Source organism: Nomascus leucogenys, chromosome 22a, assembly GCF_006542625.1.
Source record: "Nomascus leucogenys isolate Asia chromosome 22a, Asia_NLE_v1, whole genome shotgun sequence".
NCBI classification, from domain to species: domain Eukaryota; kingdom Metazoa; phylum Chordata; class Mammalia; order Primates; family Hylobatidae; genus Nomascus; species Nomascus leucogenys.
The window spans coordinates 12152078-12177211 of NC_044402.1; the positions used below are offsets into that span (position 1 = coordinate 12152078).

A 25134-nucleotide genomic window follows, 5' to 3' on the forward strand; every position below is an offset into this window, starting at 1 on the left:
AGATCAGAGAGTCATAAATTGAAAGTCCACTGCCAAAAAGTTCAACCTAAACAGCAATTAAATTTAAATCTTGTTGTATAAAGGGGCATCTGCTTTATTTCAAGTCTAATCAATAAGAGGTCCGCAAAGAGGAGCCCATTACTTGGACCAAAAAAAGTATGTTCGTTAAGTAGCAAGTTCTTCAGTTTCCACTTAATTACTGTCTTAAACCATTCTCCACAATCTTATGATAAATCTGGCATGTCCTTGCTTCCAAGTTAGAAACAGTCAGGGTCCAGTAAATAATAATGCAAAAATGGAACCCTACAGTAGTTTGAAATTGCCTTATAAGCTGAGCCAGCTATTTCCATATCTAAGCAAGTTTTGCTTATGATGGTGTCATGTAAATTACCTTTCCTGAAGTTTTAGCTTCATATTTTATTTAAACAATGCTGTTATCTGCCTCTTTTCCATCTGGCCACTTTTGGTGGAATAATTAGATGCCTGAAGGCTTTTTTTAACTGCAAGAAACACATGTACATGTTTTCCCACAGAGATGTGAGGGGACTTCTTGGGTTGGATTGTTCAAATGGATAATTATTATGAAAGACTAGCTTCTCAGCTAAGCTTTAAGACAAAGAGACAAGCTAGAGTAAAATAAAGATAATTTATGAAACTAAGAACAATCTCAAAAATGCCTCACTGAAGGGGAACTGCATGGATTTCATATTTCTAATAAAGCTTTGAATCAGAAGTTCTTATTTTTATTCTTTAAAAAAAAATCACAGCACAGTAGCATACGTGAGCGATGTGTAAGGCAAGGTAGAGGGACTCTACCCAGTGTTTGCTATTCCTTTTTTCTCATCAATTTTAAAAGAGAATTGGCCACCATCTGCTGTCTGCCTGGATGATATCTGGGATTTTCTCTCTCCCCTCCCACTCCGGACTCCCTCTCTTTCAAACTTCCTTTTTATAACATATAATGATCTTTAAAGTCTCCTTACTTGAAATTTTCCTTCTGAGAGTGTCTGTACCATTCTGAAACATTTATCTTAAAACTAGTAGTCTTAGATGAAAACTCAAATGTTCTATAGCATGATACATAGGTGGGAGTTACCAAATTTGTTTTTGACTAATAAGCAGGTATTCAGAACCTTCATAATCTTCCCAGTGAGTCACGACACCATTCGTGTGGAATCTCCTTGCCAATGCCCTCTTAGGCTACTTCATGATAAATTGTAATATATCACAGAACATCAAATGGTCGTTAAACTGTATCATGCTATGGTCCTCCAAACAGAGGAAATTCTCCTTTCTCTGAGAAACAGAAATGCATGTAGAGTTGCAAAGAATCAGGAATGGCTAAGGGGATGAGCAGATGACAGTGGTTCAAATGTATAACCTTTTAAAATGTAAATGAAATGTATGGTTTTCCTATAGCAGATATATATGAACAAAATATTTCTATGTGTAAAGACACATACAAATATAAATACTGTGGATAGCTCTAGTCATACTGGCTCTCTGGGGAAAGGTGCAGACTCAGGTGATATGATGCTTCTTACTGGACCAAAAGTTAATGGAATCAAAAGTCATCTGTTAATATCAAAATAGAAAGAATTGCCCTATCAGGGGCTCAAACACTTGAACATCTGAGGTAAGACCCTTTTGAGCTTGCAAATCCTAAGTATATCACCCTGGTCCAGTTAGAGACACTGCATTCTCTACCTTGTCCACCTGTGATAGACACTTGTACATGGCCCTTCAATGTCAGAAGTACCCACCTGGCGTCTGTTCGGGTGTCCCACCGAGAGCTGGAGCAGACTGCTCATGCCTGGTCAACCTCATAGCTTAAAAATCAACAACAACTCTATTTAAATAAGCATTACAGACAACTGGAGCCTAGAAAATATACTCAGTGCTAACTTTATTGGATAGTAGGGGCAGGTTTCATTTTTCTATTTGTAATTAACATCACATGAAAGTTGTTTATGTAACAAACGTTTTGCAGTTTTTATCTGAATCATAAGACCATCCTTCAATGTTACTTCATCTTCAAAATTGTCATGTGAATTAATGAACAAGAAATAACAATAAATACACTTTATATTCTAAACTGATCCGTTAGGATATAAATAGAGCTGGGAAACTCATATAAAATTTGTTATTTATTTAATCTAGGTATTGGTTTCTAGGATTTAAACAGTTTCACCTGGGGCCTAGCACTACCACTGGCTATTCTTAAATGATCACCTGTGATTATCTTTGCTCCCTGAAAAACTGGGTTATTGATTACTTAAAGAACTTTCATTCATACTTAACTCTCCCAAAGTTTAAAAGAACACATTTCCACAGCTTGTCATAAAATAGAGAAAATGTAATGAATAAAATCAAATCATATTTGTGATTATAAACGGTTATGTTATATAAGGCTGTCTTCTAATAAATGCCAATGAAAAATAGACCTTTCAACTTCTGACAGGATAAGAAATAGGTTTTGGGTCATTATTTTATTTACTTCACAGTGATTATTTAAAGATTAAATCATTTAATAAATTTTACAAGTTAGTAATATATTTAAACATATTCATTAGTATGGTGATTTAGTAATGATTTTTAATTATTTGTCTTTCATGAGTCATTACTAATCATTAGAGTTTATCTAGTCATTTGGTAATTTAAGGAAAATTTTATTCTCTTTAAAACTATAATATAAAGAAAGACCTTTTATAGAACAAGTATATATGGTCTTTTTTAAAATATTGGTAATGAAGCTTATTTTTATTTATGAATTATCTGGTGAAAATGAGCAGAAATTCAATTTCTCAGCCCGATTTCTCTATTTCAAAAGCAACCATTATTATTGGTTTGTCTTAGGGGGTTTGTGTGGCTGCTTCTATCAGACATGAAAAAAAAATACATTCCAAATTTCAACTGTCCCTCCTTAGCCACGATAGGTCTTATTGTCTAAGTCTTATTCAGAAAGCTCTTAGGATACAAGGCTGGTGGTGCAAACTTTGGTGTCCTAGGACTTAGGAGCAAATGTTTCTTCTAAGCTGCATGCCAAGCATCAATGCATTTGCTGCCTTTTACATTTCAAAAACATCTATTGTTGGATCAGGGCTTTGCTACCCCAGCAAACTAGGAAAAGCAACCCTAGGCATTTATACCCCTGAGGTGATTCTCTAGGGAATCTGAAAGCCAAACTTATGAACAAACTCAGTTTGCTAAACATGCTATACTCTCTGTGAACATTCAACAAGACAAGTAAGCCTCAGAAAGACATTAAACAGATTTAATGGAAAGATGAAAGAAGATACTCAACGAATTTTGGAGGTCAGGGTCTCAGGGAGGGAGAGTGCCCTCTTGGATTCCACAGGCCCTTTCACACTGTCCCTCAGGGAACGTACACTCTTCTGGCGGTTTCTTGCAAAGCGAGCTCTCTTGATCTTCCATAAGGCTGCATCGCTGAGGTTAGCAACATTGGTCCTCACAGCAGTGATGGCTTTGCAAAAGGAATTAAAGAGACTATCACTCTCCTTTACATAGGGCTTTGTAATCCACCTAGTCTAAAACAATCCATCTGTGTAGAGTTTCAATATTAAAATACATTTTTCATGGATATACATCTCCCTCTATGATGAGTCCTATATACAAAAATGACTATTGCCTATCATGATTTTTTTTTCTGCTTAGACCACAAGATTAAATTATCTAATTTTGTTATCATTGGATAGTTGAGTGACGAAAGTCTTTTCTCCACCTATTCAGAGCTGTAGGTAACTGATTAATAACTAAGCAAGAGGCCAGGTGTGGTGGCTCATGCCTGTAATCCTAGCACTTTGGGAGGCCATGGTGGGAGGATCCCTTGAGGCCAGGAGTTTGAGACCAGCCTGGGCAATATAGCAAGACCCCCATCTCTACAAAAAAGGAAAAATTAGCCAGGTATGGTGGTTCACCCCCATAGTCCTAGCTACTCAGGAAGATTAGCTGGGAGGATTGCTTGAGCCCAAGAGTTGAAGGTTGCAGTGAGCTATGATGACACCACTACACATCAGCCTGGGCAGCAGATTCAATGCAATTCCCATCAAAGTACCATCATCATTCTTCACAGAGCTACAAAAACAATTCTAAAATTCCTATGGAACCAAAAAAAGAGCCCACATAGCCAAAGCAAGACTAAGCAAAAAGAACTCATCTGGAGGCATCACATTACTGGAGTTTAAACTATACTACAAGGCTATAGGTACCAAAACAACATGGTACTTGTATTAAAATAGGCTTGTAGACCAATGGAATGGAATAGAGAACCCAGAAACAAAGCTAAATACTTACAGCCAACTGATCTTCAACAAAGCAAATAAAAACATAAAGTGGGGAGAGGACAACTCAAGATGGATCAAAGGCTTAAATCTAAGATCTGAAACCATAAAAATTCTAGAAGACAACATTTGAAAAACTCTTCTAGACATTGGCTTAGGCAAAGAGTTCATGACCAAGTACCCAAAAGCAAATGCAACAAAAACAAAAATAAACAGATGGGGCCTAATTAAACTAAAAAGTTTCTGCACAGCAAACAAAATAATCCACAGAGTAAACAGACAACCGACTGAATCGGGAAAAATATTTGCAAACGGTGCATCTGACAGAGGACTAATATCCAGAATCTACAAGGAACCCAAACAAATCAGCAAAATAATAATAATAATAATCCCATCAAAAAGTAGGCAAAGGACATGAATAGACAATTCTCAAAAGAAGATATACAAACGGCCAACAAACATATGAAAAAATGCTCAACATCACTAATTATCAGGGAAATGCAAATTAAAACCACAATGAGATACCACCTTACTCCTGCAAGAATGCCATAATTTAAAAATCCAAAAATAATAGGCATTGGTGGGGATGTGGTAAAAAGGGAACACTTTTACACTGTTGGTAGGAGTGTAAATTGGTACAATCACTTTGGAAAACAGTATGGAGATTCCTTAAAGAACTAAAAGTGGATCTACCATTTGATCCAGCAATCCCACTACTGGGTATTTACCCAGAGGGAAGGAAGTCATTACAGGAAAAGACATTTGCACATGCATGTTTATAGCAGCACAATTCGCAATTGCAAAAATATGGAACCAGCCTAAATGCCCATTACTCAACAAGTGGATAAAGGAAATGTGGTATACATATGTACCGTGGAATACTACTTGGTCATTTAAAAGAATGAAATAATGGCATTCACAGCAACCTGGATGGAATTGGAGAACATTATTTTAAGTCAAGTAATGCAGAAATGGAAAACCAAACATTGTATGTTCTCACTTGTAAGTGGGAGCTAAGCTACGAGGATGCAAAGACATAAGAATGACAGAATGGAATTTGGGGACTTTGTGGGGAAGGGTGGGAGGGCGGTGAGGGATGAAAGACTACACATTGGGTACAATGTACAATGCTCAGGTGACGGGTGCACCAAAATCTCAGAAATTACCAATAAAGAACGTATCCATGTAACCAAAACCCACCTATGTCCCCAAAACTATTGAAATTTAGAAAGTATGCAAGAGTGAGTTTGCAAGGTGCAAATATGCTTCCTAAAATTGCTCACAAATGTTATAAACATAATGACTGAATCATATTTAGGGAACACACAGTCATAAATGGTTATCATAGGTCAAGGAAATGAGAAGAATTCTGATTTTGGAATGCCAGGATATGCTTAAATCTATGGATTACTACAGCAGCTATTCAATAAGCATTTAATGAATTGAGTGCATGAGGTCAAGGCATCCTCTGCAGAGGAATTAAACGACATGCCAATGTCTTCTGTTTGTCTAGGCAAGCACAATGGGAACTGTAACGGTTTACAGCAAGTTCTTCATTTTACTTACTTGTAGGAAAAGGAAATTCCTTGTTACAATCCAAATGTAGCTGGGCTTCCAAAGAAAGCGTCTCAAATCTATTGACAAAGAACTCCCAGCTCAGAGCAGGAATATCCTGCTTAAGAAAATGCAAGAGTAAAAGCTTGCTCAAAATTGTGGGTCTGTCTTTAACCACAGTATCAAACTGGAAGTCAAGACAAAGACATAGACCCTGGGAAAGAGGAGAAAAAAAAAAAGAAAAGAAGAAAGTCAGATATAAACATCTAAGTTACTTCAAAGCCGATATACTAGGCAAAGTCAATGAAACAAGGCAGCCTACTCAATTCAAATTTATAATGTAGAATGATCCCACTGGAATCTTTTTTGATTGCAAGTTTTGGTAGGAAAGAAAAATGTAGAAGAGGAATTTATCTTCCTTGCAGAATCTCTTGAATTTTGATTCAGAAATCTGAACTAAATGCATGCTATTGATTTTCTAATGCGTTAAATAATAACCACTTAATCCAAATACCCTCAAGTCAATGCATCTGGGTTTTTTGTTGTTGTTTCTTTGTTTGTTTTTTGAGATGGAGTCTCGCTCTGTTGCCCAGGCTGGAGTGCAGCAATGGGATCTCAGCTCACTGCAACCTCCACCTCCCAGGTTCAAGCAATTCTCCTGCCGCAGCCTCCCGAGTAGCTGGGACTACAGGCGAGTGCCACCACGCCTGGCTAATTTTTTGTATTTTTAGTAGAAACGAGGTTTCACTGTGTTAGCCAGGATGGTCTCAATCTCCTGACCTTGTGATCTGCCTGCCTTGGCCTCCCAAAGTGCTGGGATTACAGGCGTGAGCCACCGCGCCCGGCTGCATCTGGTTGTAATGCCTGTAGTCATTAAGAGGAGCGTACTTTCAAAGCTACATTTTAGAATACACAAAAAGATGGTCTAGAAATCTACTTTCAATCCAAAATTTCATGATTCTGAAAAAAGCAGTCACCTGGTTTTCTTAGAATGTGAGTGGAACATAGAATGTTAATCAAAGTTGGAATGGATTGAGAACCTGTTCCTCTAGTGTCTGAGTTTACCATTCCCCCTCTTTTTAACAGAATGAGATTTAAAAATTGCAATTCATCCAAACATCCCATTCATTAATTCAGCTGTCATCTAATGAGTGCCTCCTATGTTCCAGGCCCTAAGCAAGGGGTAGGACATAGAAGTACCTGGTAAGATCAACAGAGAAGAACTATTCAGAAGTCAACTGGAGATTTTACAAAAAAAAGAATGTGCCACAGGCAGCATAACCCTTCAGTCTTTCAGATCATGCAAGCTTGCCCTTGCTTCTTGGTCTTAAAATCCAGGAAGAAGCTTACACTGGATTAGGAGACAGTGTATGCGTGTGCGTGCACACACACACACACTCACACACACACACACATGCACACACACTCTTAAGTATGTGGACTGTATTATAAATCAGTGCTGAATTTCCTCTGCAGATAACTAGCTATGTGACTCTGAAAAGGTGGCTTAACCTTTCTAACCCTCAGCATCTCTATCTGTAAAATGAGAACACACAAAAGGTTACTGTGAGGATTAAATAAGATAGTGCATAACAGTACACTTTTAACACACTGCCCTGGAAATAGTAGCTATCTGAGGAATGTTAGCTCTTGCTGTTATTAGTTGAATAATAACAATAAAATAATAAATCAGATGCAACATGGAGAAACAGTAGATCAGAACTTTGGAGGCTCTAATCTTGATTCTCTCACTAAATCACTTTGTGTCCTTTGATAAGTCACATTATCTCTCTGAGACTCGGTGTCTCCACCAAAAAATAAAGGTTCCAAACAAGATAAATATACCACTCTCTCCAGGTCCCATATTTCTTTTCTCTTTGGCTTTAATTTGTGATGTTTTCTTATGGTAGCATATTTACCTTCTCATGTTTTACTTTGATTAAAACTATAATTCAGGCCAGGCGCAGTGGCTCAGGCCTCTAATCCCAGCACTTTGGGAGGCTGAGGCAGGCGAATCACTTGAGGCCAGGGGTTCAAGACCAGCCTGGCCAACATAGCAAAACCCTGTCTCTAGTAAAAATACAAAAATTAGCCAGGCATGGTGGCATAAGCCTGTAGTCCCAGCTGTTTGGGAGACTAAAGCATAAAAATCACTTGAACCCAGGAGGCGAAGGTTGCAGTGAGCCGAGATCGCACCACTGCACTCCAGCCTGAGCAAGAGAATGAGACTCTATCTCAAAACAAAACAAAGCAAAAAACTATAATTTATCTGATTTCTCTTAGCATCGAGCCTCTAACAACAGAGGCCTCCATCCCAGGAGCTAGCTAAGTGGTGTAAGATAAACCAACCTAGTTTTAAAATCTGCCACACACACACACACACACACACACACACACACACACACACACACACGTTATGCAATAATTACATCTGTCCAAAGTCATATCGGCATATGAATAAAGACTGAAAAGAAAGTATCAACAAAGGGCCAGGAAGTACAGCTCATGCCTATAATCCCAGCACTCTGGGAGGCCAAAGCGGGAGGATTGCTGGAGGCCAGGAGTTCAAGACCAGCCTGGGCAATATAGCAAGATCCTGTCTCTACAAAAAAAAAAAGTTAAAAATTAGGTGGGTGTGGTGATGCATTGTCCTAGCTACTCAGGAGGCTGAGGAAGGAGGATCACTTGAGCCCAGGAGTTTCAGGCTGCAGAGAGTTATGATCAGCCTGGGCAACAGAGTAAGACTATCTCTTAAAAAAAGGTGGCATCAACAAATAACAACAAGGGATCTTTTAGCAACGTGTGGTTCTGGTATATTTCTTCCAGTTAAAAAATCTCCATCATCATCATCAATATTATATGTGATGCTATGGTCTGAAAATGTGTGCAAGGGCATCACCCCCAAATTCCTGTTGAAACTAAATCACCAATATGATAGTATTAGGAGGTGGGGCTTTGAGAGACGATTAGGTCATGTGGGCAGGACCCTAATGAATGGGTCTAGCGCTCTTATGAAAGAGGCCCTAGACACAGCAAAGGCCCCATCTATGAACTAGACAGCAGGCCTTTGGCAGACAATCGCGAAATAAATTTCTGTTGTTTATAAATTACCCGGTTTATGATATTCTGTTATAGCAGGTCAAACAGACTAGGACATGTGACAAATAACACAATGATTTATTAGTGCTGACACAGACCACCTTCCGAGCAGATAACACACATCACGTGTCACCTGCAATGCTGGCCTCTTTATGGTGTCAAGCAAGAGACCAGCTCTGGTAGCCACTGCGGGGTTGACATCCTCCACCGCTGTCAGGAAGCAGCAGAAGGCATGTGCCAGGGAGTACTTCAGCAGGTGGTTTTTGGTTACTGAGTGAATATCCAGAAATCTACAAATTACAGCAACTTTTTCCACTGCAATGTAAAAGAGAAGGCAAAATACGTAAATACGCACACGCATACACATTTATTTAGCCAGTCTGAGAACTGAACTCACAGAGAAAAAGTTAACTCGGGGTCTCCCACATGGTTTACTTTAAATCCCAACAGGAAAGTCTAATACCACCATCTCGAGTGTTCCATTTCATCTGTGCAGTAGAGACTCTTTCTACTCAGAGCAGAACTTTTTTTTCCCACGCAGCCTTGATCTAACTCTGGGTTGTCTTTTACAATTTTTTCATGGTCTTTCTCTTTGTTTAACTTTCAGCTATATTTCAAAATATTCCAAATGCCTCTATGCTTCTTTCTGTGGCCATTCCATAGAAGCTCTGCAGATAACAGAGAGAGGTAGGAGGTGCCCACCAGTCCTGGCTCTGGGTTCTGGTCCCCTACTCTACTCTTAGTAGGTCGTGGTGCGAAATGGCAGACCAAATAGACATTTCCTGGGGCTATCAAAGCCAAGTATTTATTCCATGCTATAAATATATGCTTACTTGATAGATTTCTAGTTATTCTGCAAATCAATGTTAAACAATTCCAGCCATACTTAAAGCATGGCTTTATAAAAAGTTACAATAGCTAGCAAAGCAATATAGTGCAATGCAAATTAAGACGTTTCAGTATTTTGCTTAAGCTGTTGCAACAGCCTAGAATATTCTTTTGTTTGTTTTGTTTTGTTTTTTTGAGATGGAGTCTCACTCTGTTGCCCAGGCTGGAGTGCAGTGGCACGATTTCAGCTCACTGCAACCCCCATCTCCCAGGTTCAAGTGATTCTCATGCCTCAGACTCCCAAGTAGCTGGGATTACAGGCAGGCACCACCATGCCCAGCTAACTTTAGTATTTTTAGTAGAGACATGGTTTTACCATGTTGGCCAGGCTGGTCTCGAACTCCTGACCTCAAGAGATCTGCCTGCTTTGGTCCCCCAAAGTGCTGGGATTACAGGCATGAGCCACCGCACCCGACCTACAGTATTCTTCCTATTGACATTCTACCAACCTTAGAGAATCTCTGCTGAAATTCTGTTTTATAAAGTCTTCTCTGATCTCCTAGAGTGACCTTTCCATCCCATGAACTCCTGTAAAAGTACTACTCATTCGTATATCACTAATTTACATATTGCATTTGTGTGCTCAGAATATGAGCTATCTATGAACACAATACGTGCTCATTATATGACATATTTTATTTTGTGGTCTTGATTATATTTATGCCTTTTATAATTTGCCAACCTCTTACATGCTTATGTTTGGTCTCATCAATTAAACCGGAAGCCTCCTGAGGACAGCAATCTGCTCTTACACTTCTTTCTATTGTTCCCATAGCTCCTAGCACATATCTAATTTATTCAATAAATTCACTGATTTGCTTATTTTAAAAATATATATGTATATATATATTAAGCACACATATGTGTACCACTAAGAAACTATCTTAGGCACTTGGGAGGAGACAGAAGTAAATGGAAAGAGGAATCATTCATAACTCTTGACCTCAAAGTTAAATTGACTAAAATAGATAAGACACGTACAACTATAACTGAAATATAACTTTTAAAAAGCTGTAAATGCCTCTAGTGTGGTATAAATAAAATGCTATGGGAGATCCGGGATACATAAACCACTCTCCACAGGGGGGACCTAGAAGGTAGACCTCAATGGCGGCATTTGAAGATGGATCATGTGGAGGTGGCGTTTGTGTAGGGCCTTAAAGGAAAGAGGATGAAAGGTGGAAAGCCCAGAACGGCCCCCGCATGGAGGAAGGGAGGCAGGAAGCAGTGGGAACACAGCAAGGGTGTGTGTAGAAAGAAGCGCAGGAAATGAGGCTGTCTGCAGTTGCAGTCAGACCATCTGAATGGCAGTTTAAGGAGTCTGAACTTTATTCTCTAGGCATTGAAAAAAAACCCATTAAAATTTCTTGAATAGAAAAGTAACACGACCTTGGCCAGGTACGGTGGCTCATGCCTGTAATCTCAGCACTTTAGGAGGTCGGGGCGGGTGGATCATCTGGGGTCAGGAGTTCAAGACCAGCCTGGCCAACATGATGAAACCCCATCTCTAGTAAAAATACAAAAATTAGCCGGGTGTGGTGGCGAGCACCCGTAGTCCCAGCTGCTCAGGAGGCTAAGGCAAGAGAATCACTTAAACCCGGGAGGCAGAGGTTGCAGTGAGCTGAGATCACTCCACTGCACTCCAGCTTGGGCAACAGAGCTAGACTCCATCTCAAAACAAACAAACAAACAAAAAAAAAAAAAAAGGAAAGAAAGAAAATAACATAACCAGAGCTGAGATTCAGAAGATTAATCCTAACCCTCCACAACATGATGTGCTATCATATATATATACTAACTAGCCCCTGAGATTCCTGTGGGCATTAAAAAGCAAGAACATTTTGAAGTGGCCATATATTAAGGAACTGAACTAAAGGTATAATAGTTACCTCACTGATGAAACTTCCATTTCTGTGCCAAACTTTTGAGACACAAACATACAGAACTGTTCTGAGAAGCCGCACTGTGGCATGCCGACCCTGCCTGCTACCCTGAGAATGGAACTACTAGCAGATTGGGGTGACAGTGGGCCAGCAGACATGAGGCTAAGAGAACCCTTCCTCCCAGGTTCCTTCCTTACCACATTACTCTGAGAACCTGATGTTCTATTTACTAGGAAATTATACCCAAGCTGCAAGAGACTTGGTCCCTGATCCCTCAGTGGCAAGGGTAAACAGCAGAGATTCTCAAACCTCTTATTAAAAATCTCAATTTCTGCCCCAGCACAGTGGCTCATGCCCGTAATCCCAACACTTTGGGAGGCCAAGGTGGGCAGATCACCTGAGGTCAGGAGTTCAAGACCAGCCTGGTCAACATGCTGAAACCTTGTCTCTACTAAAAATACAAAAATTTCCCAGGTGTAGTAGCATGCACCTGTAGTCCCAGCTACTTGGGAGGCTGAGGCACAAGAATTACTTGAACTCAGGAGGCAGAGGTTGCAGTGAGCTGAGATCATGCCACTGCACTTCAGCCTGGGCAACACAGCAAGACTGTCTCAAAAAAACAAAACAAAACAAACAAACAAAAAACTCAATTTCTGGCATCACCCCCACCTCCCACTGAGATTCTGATTCAGAAGCTCTAGGATGTGGCCAGATAATGTGCATTTTAACAAATATTCCCAGTAACTGATGCAAGTAAACTCATAGGTTGACTGAATCCAAGCCAGTGCCTGTTTGGGAGTAAACATGGGTGCAGTTAATCGCTACACTTGGGTAACAGGCATAAGCTGGGTCTGTCCTATGCAAACCCGGACAGGACCACCCTCCCTAAGGACCACTCTGCAAAATGCTGTTATTTTAGAGAGGAAGCTCAAAGCAGAACCCCCAAAGGACACCAGCCAGCAGGAGAATGCCTTTTAAAAAGAAGGGATGAGAAAGGAGCTGCCAAAAAAGATGCCGTGACCAGACACCTGTGTACTGTGTGACCCAGAATGAGTTTTAAGCTAACACAGAGGTACCTGCTTCAAACCTCATCTTCCAGTCTTTGCTGTTGAAATTGCCATTTATGATTGTCCAGAAGATGTCAGCACCATGAGGAAGTGACAGGGCATGGAGGAGAAGAGGGACTGCCAGTGAAGACAGCTGAGAGAACTCGGATTTGACGACCCTCCACAGGCTAGGGAATCAAGGAGAAGCAAAGTGGTGACAGTTATCACAACCTTTCCAGAAAAAGATCCTGTCCTCTTAATTTACGGCAAGCGGAGTTACAAGACGGTGGGTAGGGGTGCTTTTGGTGAAATTACACTCATCCACAAGAGGATAATCCTCTGATAGACGTTTCCTATGCTCTGTCCTCTTAACGTGACACTGGAGAAAAATACTTTTACTTAACATTTTATAACTTAAAAATCTGCATAATGTAAATTCAGCAATATAAATGAACAATATAAATAAATGACTGTTCAGTAATATACAAAGTCAAAATTAGTTATGTTAGGATGATGGAGTAATACGTGATTTTTAAAAATTTTCTTACAGTGAGCATCTGGGAAGTTTGGTTGGTTTGGCCTGCCCAGCCTCTTACGATGTCAAAGAACAACTCTTTTTCTCTTAGTAACAGCCCCTCCAAGAACAGACAGGTCATCCGTCAAGCTCCCCAACCTTCTCTATCATAAGGGGGAACACAAACAGGCTAATCAAAGAAAGTCAACACCCTGAATAAAGTGATTAGCTAGGAGAAGGCGTATGACCCAAGCACGGGAATAACAGAACTCTTATTTCAGGGACTGATATGCACTCTGGGAGAAAGAGGCTCTCTCTCCTTCTGAAATCTCAGGAATGAAGGGTGATGTCAGCCTGCAGCTGCCAATGACCCTCCTTCCCATTTCACAGGGACAGCCTGTACTTAACGGAGAAGCCAACACTTAGTTCCATTGAAGAAGCCAAGCCAGAGCTGGGCTATGAGATGCGGAGGGAGTGAGAAAGGGGAGGAGGAGAAGGCAGAGAAAGAGATCCCTGATAACATCCTGCACCTTAGCAAGTTTCAGCTAAGTTCCTATCAAGTTCTACCAGAATAATTCTGAATATAAAATATTTTAGTAATAATACATTATTGTTTCCATTTTTTTCAATTATTTAAAGTATGCCTTTTGGTTGTTTCTGTTGTTGTTTTCTTTTGTTTTCTATTTGACTCCAGAGTCAATATCAGAATCAAAACTACAGTTGACCCTTGAACAACACAGGTTTGAACTGTACAGGTCCACTTATACATGGATTGTTTTCAATAAATATATTGAATTTTTTAAGGAGATTTGCAACAATTTAAAAAAGTTCACAGATGTACCATGTAGCCTAAAAATAGTGAAAAAATTTCAGGAAAAGTTATGTCGGCCGGGCGCAGTGGCTCACGCCTGTAATCCCAGCATTTTGGGAGGTGGAGGCAGGTGGATCACAAGGTCAGGAGATCAAGACCATCCTGGCTAACACAGTGAAACTCCATCTCTACTAAAAATACAAAAAATTAGCTGGGCATGGTGGCGGGCGCCTGTAGTCCCAGCTACGCTGGAGGCTGAGGCAGGAGAATGGCGTGAACCTGGAAGGCAGAGCTTGCAGTGAGCCAAGATTGTGCCACTGCACTCCAGCCTGGGTGACAGAGCAAGACTCCCGTCTCAAAAAAAAAAAGAAAAAAGAAAAAGTTATGTCATGAATGTATAAAATATATGTAGTTACTAGTCTATTTTAACATTTACTACCATAAATTATACACGAATCTATTATAAAAAGTTAAAATTTATGAATGCTTACACACACAAACATTTACAGACCATACATGGCGCCATTCACAGTGGAGAGGAATGTTAAGCAAATGTAAAGATGCAGTATGAAATCGTAACTGCATAAAACCAACTGTGGTACACACTGTACTACGGTAATAATTCTGTAGCCATCTCCTGTTGCTATTCAGGTGAGCTCAAGTGTTGTCTCTCTGTGTGAGCAGTTCCTCTCTCCACTAAATTACAAATCACAGTAAAAAGTGATCCCTCGCAGTTCTCGCGTGTTTTTCACTGTGTTTAGTGCAATACCGTAAACCTTGAATAGCACCATGGGTCCCATATGAAGTGCCACTAGTAACGCTGGAAGTGCTCCCAGAAAGCAGACAAAAGTCACAACATTACTAGGAAAAGTTGAATTGCTTGGTATGTACCATAGCTTGAGGTCTGCAGCTGCAGCTGCTCACCATTTCAAACAGACAATTCATCTTGTAAACAGATGGCATAAACTTACGGTATTGATAAACACAGTATGGTACTGCAAATGCATTTTCCTTATGATGCTCTCAATAACATTTTCTTTTCTCTGGCTTACTTTACTGTAAGAATACAATAAATAATGCATAAAACATACAAAATATGTGTTAATCAGCTCTTTATGTTATCATAAGGCTTCTGGTCAACAGTAAGCTATTAGAGGTTAAGTTTTGGGGAAGAGAAAAGTTAGACACGGATTTTCAACTGCACAGGGTTCAGCATTTGTACCTCCCCGTTGTTCAGGGGTCACCTGTATTTGTGACTTTACAAAGCTCATGCTGCACCAGTAAGAGAAGGGAAGAGTGACACGTGCCATCTCCATTTTACAGAGAGCACATGGAGGTACAAGCCACTCCAGCTGGCTGTTTTTCAGAAGGCATACCAGAGCTATAGAATGAAAAGGAGTGCTTTTTTAAATGCCGTATGCTTAATCTAAATAAGTGGAAGTCAGACAAATAGGGATCTCATCCCAACCCTGCTATTCATGAGCTGTGTAACCACGTGCAAATTCTCTAAACCTTCGTGTCCTCCCAGTGTGGGCTTTAAACAAGATGTGCAGAGAGCATGGCACTTAGTAGGTATGCAGAAACCTCAAGCTGCTACCACCATCATGATGATGAGGATGATGATGCTTCCAGAGCACAGCAATAGGCCCTAGGAAGAGTGCAAAGGAAAAATAAGACATAATTTGTGCCTTCATGGAACTTCCGGTGTAGTTGAAGAATGCAAACCAGGCAGCCCAGCTAGAAAACCATTTCCATGACCAAAACCCGGGATTTGGCCAGTCCCATTTGGCTTTCCCAGCTCTCTAGGGCAGACTTGTTTGGAAAGAAGCAGAGCATCTTTTCCACAGGTCCTTTCATTGTCCATCATGGTTTTTGTGTCAGGGTGGCACTTTGCGGAGAAAACCTGGCCCTTGAAGGAGAAAGCCCGGACTATGGACCCCAAAGGCCGAGTGGGTGGTCCCGTGGCACTAACAGTCCATTTGGCAAGTGTACATTCTGGGGGGTTGCTTTCACAATAAAAAAATGCCCATTTTGTATTCCCATGTTGAATTCATGGAGTGTCTGCCTAACTCTTGACCCTGTTCCTTCACTCCTTTCGTCCAGATCTGCTGATGGTCTCAAACTTCACACTGTTCCCTCCAGGTCATTCCTACTCTTCCGCACTCCAGGTCAGCCATGTCTGCCCTTTCCCTTTCCCTCTCCCCAGCTTCTTCATCCCACTGCAGCTGTAGAATCCCTGTTTTCTTGGGAAGAAACTTCTGTAGATCCTCCACCTTTCTCATGGTATGCTTCTCTAGTGGGCTGAATAGTGCGCCCCGAAAATTCATGTCACTTGGAACCTCAAGATGGGGCCTTATTTAGATTTCATCAGTTAAGATGAGTTCCTACTAGATAGGGCGGGTCCTAAATATAATGAATGATTAGTGCCCTAATAAGAAGAGGAGGGGACACTCAGGGACACACAGGGAAGAAAACCATGTGGCAAAGACTGGAGTGAGGCAGCTACAAGCCAAGAAATTCCAACAATTGCCAGCAGCCATGAGAATCCAGGAGAGAGGCGAGAAAGGCTCCTCCCCTAGAATCGTCACAGGGCGCACGGCCCTGCTGACACCTGGACTTCAGGTGTCCTTACGCTGCTGGATGAGACGCTGACCTCCCCTCTATAAGGCTGAGAACACCCAACTTCCCCCCATCCTCCAGCCCATCCTGACTGAGACTCCTCTGCCCTTTTTTCCATACTATTCTCCCAAATATCAATTTTTCTGGCTTCATCTGCTTTCAATTGTAGAATGGATCCCAGAGACAACCGTTTCATCACTCTGGAATCCTCATCCCTCTGAGCTTCCATCATAACCATATCACCAGTCGCCGGTCCCAAATAAACCCTTTGCCCATTTGCTCTCGTCCACTCCCAAGACCCTGAGCGCCGGAGGAAAAGAAACCCAAACCCCTACTAAGCTGGTCCACTGCAAACTGGTGCTAGCTAACCCCAGCCGAACCCTAAAGCTGGTGATTCTTTGGTTATTTTTTGTTAACTTCCTGTTGCTTTCCTCATGCAGGCTGTCCCATACTCTCTTCCATGTTCCTGAAGCTCCCAACACAATGTCCATCATCCCCCTCTCAGGAGAAGACATCAACACCTAATATTCTTAAGGCTTAAGTCAGCTGTTATAAACTCCCCTTAACACTTTCTCTTTTCCTCAAAATTTATCTTCTTTCAAAGGAAAGGATATTCTTCCTGTTTTCCACCCTACCCTTTGTTCTTGATTGCACACTATCCTGCCTTCCAGAACTTGGACCCACTAACTGTTTTCTTTCTCTGGCCCTTTGCCACTGACTATAAACATATTCAGATTTTCTTTTTCTTTTCTTTTTTTTTTTGTTTTTTGAGACGGAGTCTCGCTCTGTCACCCAGGCTGGAGTGCAGTGGCACGATCTCGGCTCACTGCAAGCTCCGCCTACCCAGTTCACGCCATTCTCCCGCCTCAGCCTCCCAAGTAGCTGGGACTACAGGCGCCCGCCACCACACCCGGCTAATTTTTCTGTATTTTTAGTAAAGACAGGGTTTCACTGTGTTAGCCAAGATGGTCTCGATCTCCTGACCTCATGATCTGCCTGCCTCAGCCTCCCAAAGTGCTGGGATTACAGACATGAGCCATTGCGCCTGGCTGTTCAGATTTTCTTTATCCTAAAAATCCTTAATGTTTACTCCCTTTTCTCTGTAAGTATCTGATGTTTCCTTTCCTCTTCTAACAAACCTTTCAGAAGAAAGTGCTGCATTGTGTGTTTATATTCAGTAAGCCTTTGCAATGTGCTCTTAGCACTCTCTTAAATTTGGGTGCTTTCCAAAAATCTTTCTTTTCTCCATACTCATTCTAGTAAAGCACACCTCTGACTCTATTTTAAGGTCTTCCATGGCTCTCCAAACATCACTAAATAAAATCCCTATCTTCAAGGCCCTTCATACTTGGGTCCCAACCTACTTCTCCAGCCTCATTTTCCATTACTCCCTTACATCCACACCATCCAGCAAAATAAATAAATAAATAAATAAATAAAGCTTTGGTATCCCCCAAGTATGCCCTGCTCATTTCTGGTCCCTCCTTTCCAACTCTGCCATCTGTTTGCTCTTGACATTCCCAGGTTTTACAACATGCCCCACCCATCTCAAATCTCTACCAATGAAAATTCTATCATTATCTCAATGCCCATTCAAGTGGTATTGTCTCCAGAGCCTTTCATCATTCATCATTCATCCAGAAATGCTCTCTCCCACCTCTGAGCTGTATAAAGCAGTAATTTATCACATTCCCTTGGATTGACGGTGACTTATATATACATGACCATGAATCTTAGTTTAACCAAGACTGTCGAGTTTATATTCATCCTCTTGGGGTTATTATGAAGACCACCTCTCTTCACTCTCAAACGCAGACAAATTTGAATACTAAATTATGTGGTCACCTTTTCTCTATATAGGATTCACCCCCTTCCAAACTAGATTGCAAATTCCCTAAGTACCTAGAACAAGAATGTATACAGTAAGCCCTCATATTTGTTGAATGAATAATAAATAAATAAACAAAATGAGTAAAGAAAGATAGAGCCTCAATGTGGTTTGTCATCAAGTTAACCTGAACCAATCTTTTCCTTTTTTACTGACTCATTCTCATACATATAAAATAAGGATGTTTCTGATGTATTTCCAGGAAGATTGCAAGAGTTATTTTACGGTTTTCAGGAGGAAAAACACTGTAAATCTAGGGTAACGTTTTATTATAATTTTCAAAATGTCTCACCAGTCTCTAAAAAATAACTTATCAGATAGTATATGGAGAGATTTAGACATCTATTAGCAGTTCTATTTTAAGTAAGAAGGTAGGTCCTTACTTAATTATACTAGGTAAATATTAACGTATTTTTTGGCATTTTTCTATATTTTCTATATTCTTAAGCCATCTAACAAATGAAAGGCATAAAATAATTTTTACTTTAACTTTTCTATTTATTCAGTATCAGGCAAATGGAAATTACCATTCCTTGTATTAATGTACTTTTAAATTAGACTAAAAAAGAAAAATAAAAGTAGTTATCATAGGCAATCGAGCTGTCCTGGCTCAAAAAATAACCCAAACAAGCCAGTAAATCTTAATCTAACTTTAATTTTTCACAACTAAAGCCTAATATATAAACAAACAAAATAAACCATTAGGAAGACGTACCTTGCAATCAACATGTGGTCCTGAATGTAGGCTAAAAATTGAGGGTGATCTTTTCTGGCAATGTATAAACATTCTCCATGCAGACAGAGAATCTTCAGGCAATTGAGCATATTAAAAAGAATGTCTGGCTCTTCAAACTTAGCCATTTCCTATACAAAAAAAAAAACCACATGGTTACTAAGTTATTCAAAACAGTAATGCTACCAAGCCAAGTATTCAAAGACATCAGAAAATATACCTGGAAAATGGTATATATTAGTCTCAATGTTACCGGAAGCTGTTGGTAGCAAAATTTTCTTTCGGTATCATTCTTTACTGCTGTGAAGAAATAATTACACAAAAATTAGGCTAACTCTTCCTTTGCCCCATCATTCATCAATTTATCAAGATCGTAAAAACCAAGAAGAGTAAAAAATCGACATAGAATATATGCAAAATTGTTTGAGAAATATTTTTTATTTGCTCTCCAAATTAGCATATATCCCTGCTATGATACAAGTGCAGGAAATCTTCTGAATTGAGGATTCTCAGTTTCCATTTTCCACTGGGCAGTCCATCATGTATTCAGATGTCTTTGGCTCCCTGGAGCTAACCCTACCCAAAGACAACTGAATACATGATTGACTGCACAGTGCTGCTAGTTGTGTTAGTTCTGCTGCTCCCTGAAGGGACCTGGAACCTGGCTAGCTATGCCTTCCTAATTGGAAGGGAGATATGCAGGTATTAAAGAGAGGTGTTCGGCCGGGCACGGTGGTGGCTCATGCCTGTAATTCCAGCACTTTGGGAGGCCAAGGAGGGTGGATCACTTGAGGTCGGAAGTTCAAGACCAGCATGGCCAACATGGTGAAACCCTGTCTCTACTGAAAATACAAAAATTAGCCAGGCGTGGTGGTGGGCACCTGTAATCACAGCTACTTGGGGGCTGAGGCAAGAGAATCGCTTGAACCTGGGAGAGTGGAGGTTGCAGTGAGCTGATATCGAGCCACTGCACTCCAGCCTGGGCAATAGAACAAGACTCAGTCTCAAAAAAAATAAAAGAGAGAGAGAGAGGTGTTCAAGTTGTACTAGCAACTAAAGAGGTTTATCCCATGGATTCTCACAAAAAGAGGCGCATTTTGAAACAGTTGAACATATTCAGATGAGAACAACTACTTATTATTTTCACCCTCTCGGGAGGATCTCTAAAACTTTTGCCCCCATACTGGGGGCAGCAATATATTATACATGAGGCATGCTAGAGAAAAGAATTCACAAGTTAACCAGATGCAGAAACTAGTGCAGAATGTGTTAAAATCACCATTACATGTTTTGGCAATCCCTAGGATCAGAGGCAACGGCAGTCAAATTCTCTTGGTCTAGATACTGAAAAGTCCATTGGGAATCTTCTGCCTGAATGTATTTTAAATGCTTGTCATAAGTACTTGACTGTTTTGTTTGATGTGAAAGTTTTAAATATATTTTTGGTGGTGGACATATCTGACCGCTATAAGAAATAGGGGCCAGGCCTCAAGATGGGAAAAAGGGAAGCACACTAGAAGGGAGGGGAAGTCTCTGAACACGTGTTGACAGAGCACCCCTGAGTTCTAGGACAGAAGAGCTCCAGATCACTGCCTGAAGGCCCGCAGAGCAGAAGCAGGAGAGAGGCTCTGAACAGCAGGGAACGCTGGTCTTGGAAGAAAGAGAAGAGGTGCTCTCCTGCGGAGACAATTTATAACTGCATCCTGCAAGACAGCAGACAGCCTGAGCAGGAAAAGAGGCTAAAGCTGCCACAGGAGCCTGGAGGAGCATGCAGGGGAGAACAAAGCATGTGTTTTAATAAGTGGACTGCAGAACAATTCAGCAAGGAAAACATTTAAAAATAAATTGCTGGCCAGGCGCAGTGGCTCACACCTGTAATCCTAGCACTTTGGGAGGCTGAGGCGGCTGGATCACTTGAGGTCAGGAGTTCAAGACCAGCCTAGCTAACATGGCAAAACCCCATCTCTTAAAAAAAAAAAAAAAAACTTAGCCAGCCTGGTGGTGGGTGCCTGTAGTCCCAGCTACTCAGGAAGCTGAGAAATGAGAATTGCTTGAACCTGGGAGGTGGAGGTTGCAGTGAGCCAAGATCACACCACTGCACTCCAGCCTGGGCAACAGAGTAAGACCCTGTCTCAAAAAAAGAAAAGAAAAAAGAAATTGCTTAATTTTAACCATTGTTCCAATAAAATATTACATAGAAATAAAAGCAGCAGTTAATTGATCTGTGTGCTAGCTTAGGTTTAAAAAATATATTTGCATAGAAAGAGTACAGGCTATTGGATCATGAGTGAAGTCCCAGCTTCCCTTAGGCATGAATGCCTGACAGAAACACAACTGTGGGCCTGGGCCCTGGCTGCTGCAGCACCTACAACAAGTTAATTAATCCTAAATTAAACTAGAAGACCTGGGTTCTAGTCCCAACCCTGCCACTAATTAGTTGTTTCCAATTCCCAGGTCCCCAGCCCAGGGATACCTAGACTTGAAGCTGGGGAGTGGAGCTTTTGTTTGTGTTTCTGTTTCTCAGGGATTCTGACGTTCTGTTACAGCTCTGGAATCATGTGAAATATGAAGTATAAATTGTGAATGAATAGTAGGAGTGACATGACCAGGGCAAGTTGTTTAACCCATCTGGGATTTATTTTCCTCATCTGCCAAGTGCAAAGGCTAAACTGGATCAGCAGATTATAAACTTCTTTTCTGCAGAATATTTTGTTTGCAGAAAATCTTAGAATTCCAACACATGGGCCAGGTGTGGTGCCTCATGCTGTAATCTCAGCACTTTGGGAGGCCAAGACGGGTGGATCACTTGAGTCTAGGAGTTCGAGAACAGCCTGAGCAACATGGTGAAACCCCATATCTACAAAAAGTTTAAAAAATTAGCCGGGCATGGTGGAGCGTGTCTGTGGTCCCATCTACTCGGGAGGCTGGGGCAGGAGGACTGCTTGAGCCCGGGTGGTCAAGGCTGGAGTGAGCTGTGATCGCACTCCTGCACTCCAGCCTGGATGACAGAGCAAGACCCTTACCTAAAAAAAAAAAAAAAAAAAAAACAACTCCAACATATGAAAGAGAGCAAGTTGGAGCGATCTGGCAGAAGCAAGGTGGGGAGCCTGGGTCTTTACATTTTGCCCTCCTCTTCCCCCCAGGGGTTGCCCCAATTGAGGATGTTCCAAAAGAAATCACACCGAGCCCTTACAGCTTCAAGAAGTGCACACTGAAAACCAGTGAACCATATCACCGCAGGTATTCCTTCAAATTCTAAAGTTTAGGACATGAAATAGTGTTAGCTGAGATATTCATACACAATTCACTGTTCATATGATCCATGGAGAAGCAGTCAGTTCTGATCGAAGATTTAGTAGGGTTACCTCCACAGTTGCAATGAACCCCAGAAAACAGTCCCCTAATAATATCTGCTGCTCATTGAAGAAATGATGCCAAGCCCATGCCTCCTGATACTGGAGTGGGCTCCCAGGAGCAAGCTATTCTTTTTTTTTTTTTTTCGAGCAGAGTTTCACTCTTGTTGCCCAGGCTGGAGTGCAATGGCACGATCTCAGCTCACCACAATCTCTGCCTGCCCGGTTCAAGCAATTCTCCTGCCTCAATCTCCCTAGTAGCTGGGATTACAGGCATGAGCCACCACACTCGGCTAATTTTGTATTTTTAGTAGAGACAGGGTTTCTCCATGTTGGCCAGGCTGGTCTTGAACTCCCGACCTCAGGTGATCTGCCCACCTTGGCCTCCCAAAGTACTGGGATTACAGGCATGAGCCACCGCGCCTGACCAGGAGCAAGCTATTCTAACTCTTCCAGATCGTGGATGCAGGAAGATTGAAAAGCTGCCCAAATTTGCCCCAGGTCTCATATAGATTCCCAGAGTGCCACCACCCAGAGCTAGAAATCAGGCTTTCCCAGAGGCACGTGGGGTCACATCCTGAAATTCCTAAATGCCCTCATGTGAGAGGAGCTAGAGTACGATTCCTGAGCCTGTCTGCCATCTTGCTGCCCCCATTGCGTCCACCCAAGAGCTTTGAGACAAATGAAAAGGTGGCCGCTCCCCAGTCCCAGCTAAGAGCCAGCAAAGTAGCCTTTGAGCTCAGCCTGCACAGCCCAACTGCCAGAGCCCCACTGCTTCTATCCAGAAACACTCTGCTTTAGCCAAATGCCCTGAGTGGCTGTCAAGATTGTCAGCGCCCAGCCTTGGTCCACAGAGAGTACCTCGCATTGTAAGTAGGGAGGCGATGAGTTTTTATTGAAAACGGGTGCCAGCTGCCAGAAAGATGCTCAGGGAACTGGGTTCTGCAGGAACTGTAACAGATCTGTTCATTTTATAATCTGCTGGGAAATGTTCCTCTGCACGAGTCTATACTAAGGAAACCACATCTGAATTTGCCCAAGTCGATATTAAACCAAGAACCCGGTGATTTGAACATCAGGCCATGTGCACATGGCGCATTCCCCAGCAGTCAGAGCACACCTACCAGCATGTTCCACGGGCTCGGTGCGATTGCCTGGGTTCTCCCCATGCTTGCTTGCAGGATTCTCCTCCTCCTCCCCTTCAGGGCCTATGATAAACTCTGGTCTGGAAGAAAGGAGGCTATCCTCAAGGCTGTCTGTGGGCTCCTGAAATAAACAGGACAGGCAGCCAGGTAAGCAGCCCTGGAGGGGTGTCAGGAATCGTTTACTCAGCTCAGCAAAGCTGGACTGCACACCTGCTGTGTCCCGAGTCCCATGCTGCTGAGGCCAGAGGCCAAGGCACCTCACCCCAGAAGACCCTGGAGCTTATTGCCAGAACAGTGTAAAGAAATCTCGATCTGCTATTGCTGAAACATTTTCTTTCACTTCAAATATATATAGAAGAAGATCAAAAACATCATTAAATCTTCCTAGGCCTGCTTTCTCACCTCTGCATTAGTCTCCAGGATCAGAGTCCCACTCATCAAGTCACTCCCCACCCATGTACATTTTATTCAATAACAGGACTTGATTAGGAAGGAATAATAACGGGCTCACAGAGCTATATTAAGATGCAAATGGCCGGGCAAGGTGGCTCATGCCTGTAATCCCAGCACTTTGGGAGGCCGAGGTGGGCAGATCACGAGGTCAGGAGTTCGAGACCAGCCTGACCAACATGGTGAAACCCCATCTCTACTAAAAATACAAAAATTAGCCGGGCGTGGTGGCACACGCCTGTAATCCCAGCTACTAGGGAGGCTGAGGCAGGAGAATCGCTTGAACCTGGGAGGCAGAGGTTGCAGTGAGCCGAGATCGTGCCACTGCACTCCAGCCTGGGTGACAGAGCAAGACTCTGTCTCAAAAAAAAAAAAAAAGATGCAAATACTGGCCAGGTGCGGTGGTTCATGCCTATAATCCCAGTGCTTTGGGACGGTGAGGCAGGAGGATCACTTGAGGGCAAGATTTGAGACCAGCCTGGGCAACATAGCAAGACCTCATTTCTAAAAGAATGTTTAAAATTATCCAGGCATGGTGGCATGCCTGTGCCCAGTTACCCAGGAGGCTGAGGTGGGAGGATCCCTTAAGTCTAGGAGTTCAAGGCTGTAGCTATTCATGATCACACCACTGCACTCCTGGGTGACAGAGCAAGACCCTATCTCTAAAAATAACAAATAATAATAATAATAATAAATTTAAAAAAAAATTAAAGGCACAAATAGTGGGGTTGTCCAGGGTAGTCAAATTTTTAGGAGTGAGAAACTGCTATAACATGTGAGTTACAGACAGCAAGGTATGGCAACCCAAGTGTCTGTCAACAGCTAGATGGAGAAACAATTTAAAAAGGCA

At 41.7% G+C, this 25134-nt stretch overlaps 1 protein-coding gene across 18 annotated transcripts in view; it reads right to left on the reverse strand.

Annotated features, from left to right (window-relative positions):
• UNC79 (unc-79 homolog, NALCN channel complex subunit) overlaps positions 1 to 25134 on the reverse strand; it is a 278472-nt gene that overhangs the window by 100876 nt on the left and 152462 nt on the right. For 12 of the 18 annotated variants that reach the window (XM_012497970.2, XM_030803527.1, XM_030803537.1 and 9 more), the window contains 8 exons: positions 23814 to 23955; positions 19557 to 19636; positions 19319 to 19467; positions 12802 to 12959; positions 9088 to 9269; positions 5868 to 6069; positions 3305 to 3484; positions 1764 to 1829 (listed from right to left, as the gene is read on the reverse strand). In XM_012497970.2, the coding sequence (XP_012353424.2) occupies positions 1764 to 1829; positions 3305 to 3484; positions 5868 to 6069; positions 9088 to 9269; positions 12802 to 12959; positions 19319 to 19467; positions 19557 to 19636; positions 23814 to 23955 (1159 nt within the window). The remainder of the gene's footprint in view (positions 1 to 1763; positions 1830 to 3304; positions 3485 to 5867; positions 6070 to 9087; positions 9270 to 12801; positions 12960 to 19318; positions 19468 to 19556; positions 19637 to 23813; positions 23956 to 25134) is intronic. The other 6 variants (XM_030803532.1, XM_030803535.1, XM_030803533.1 and 3 more) reach the window with 1 other exon arrangement.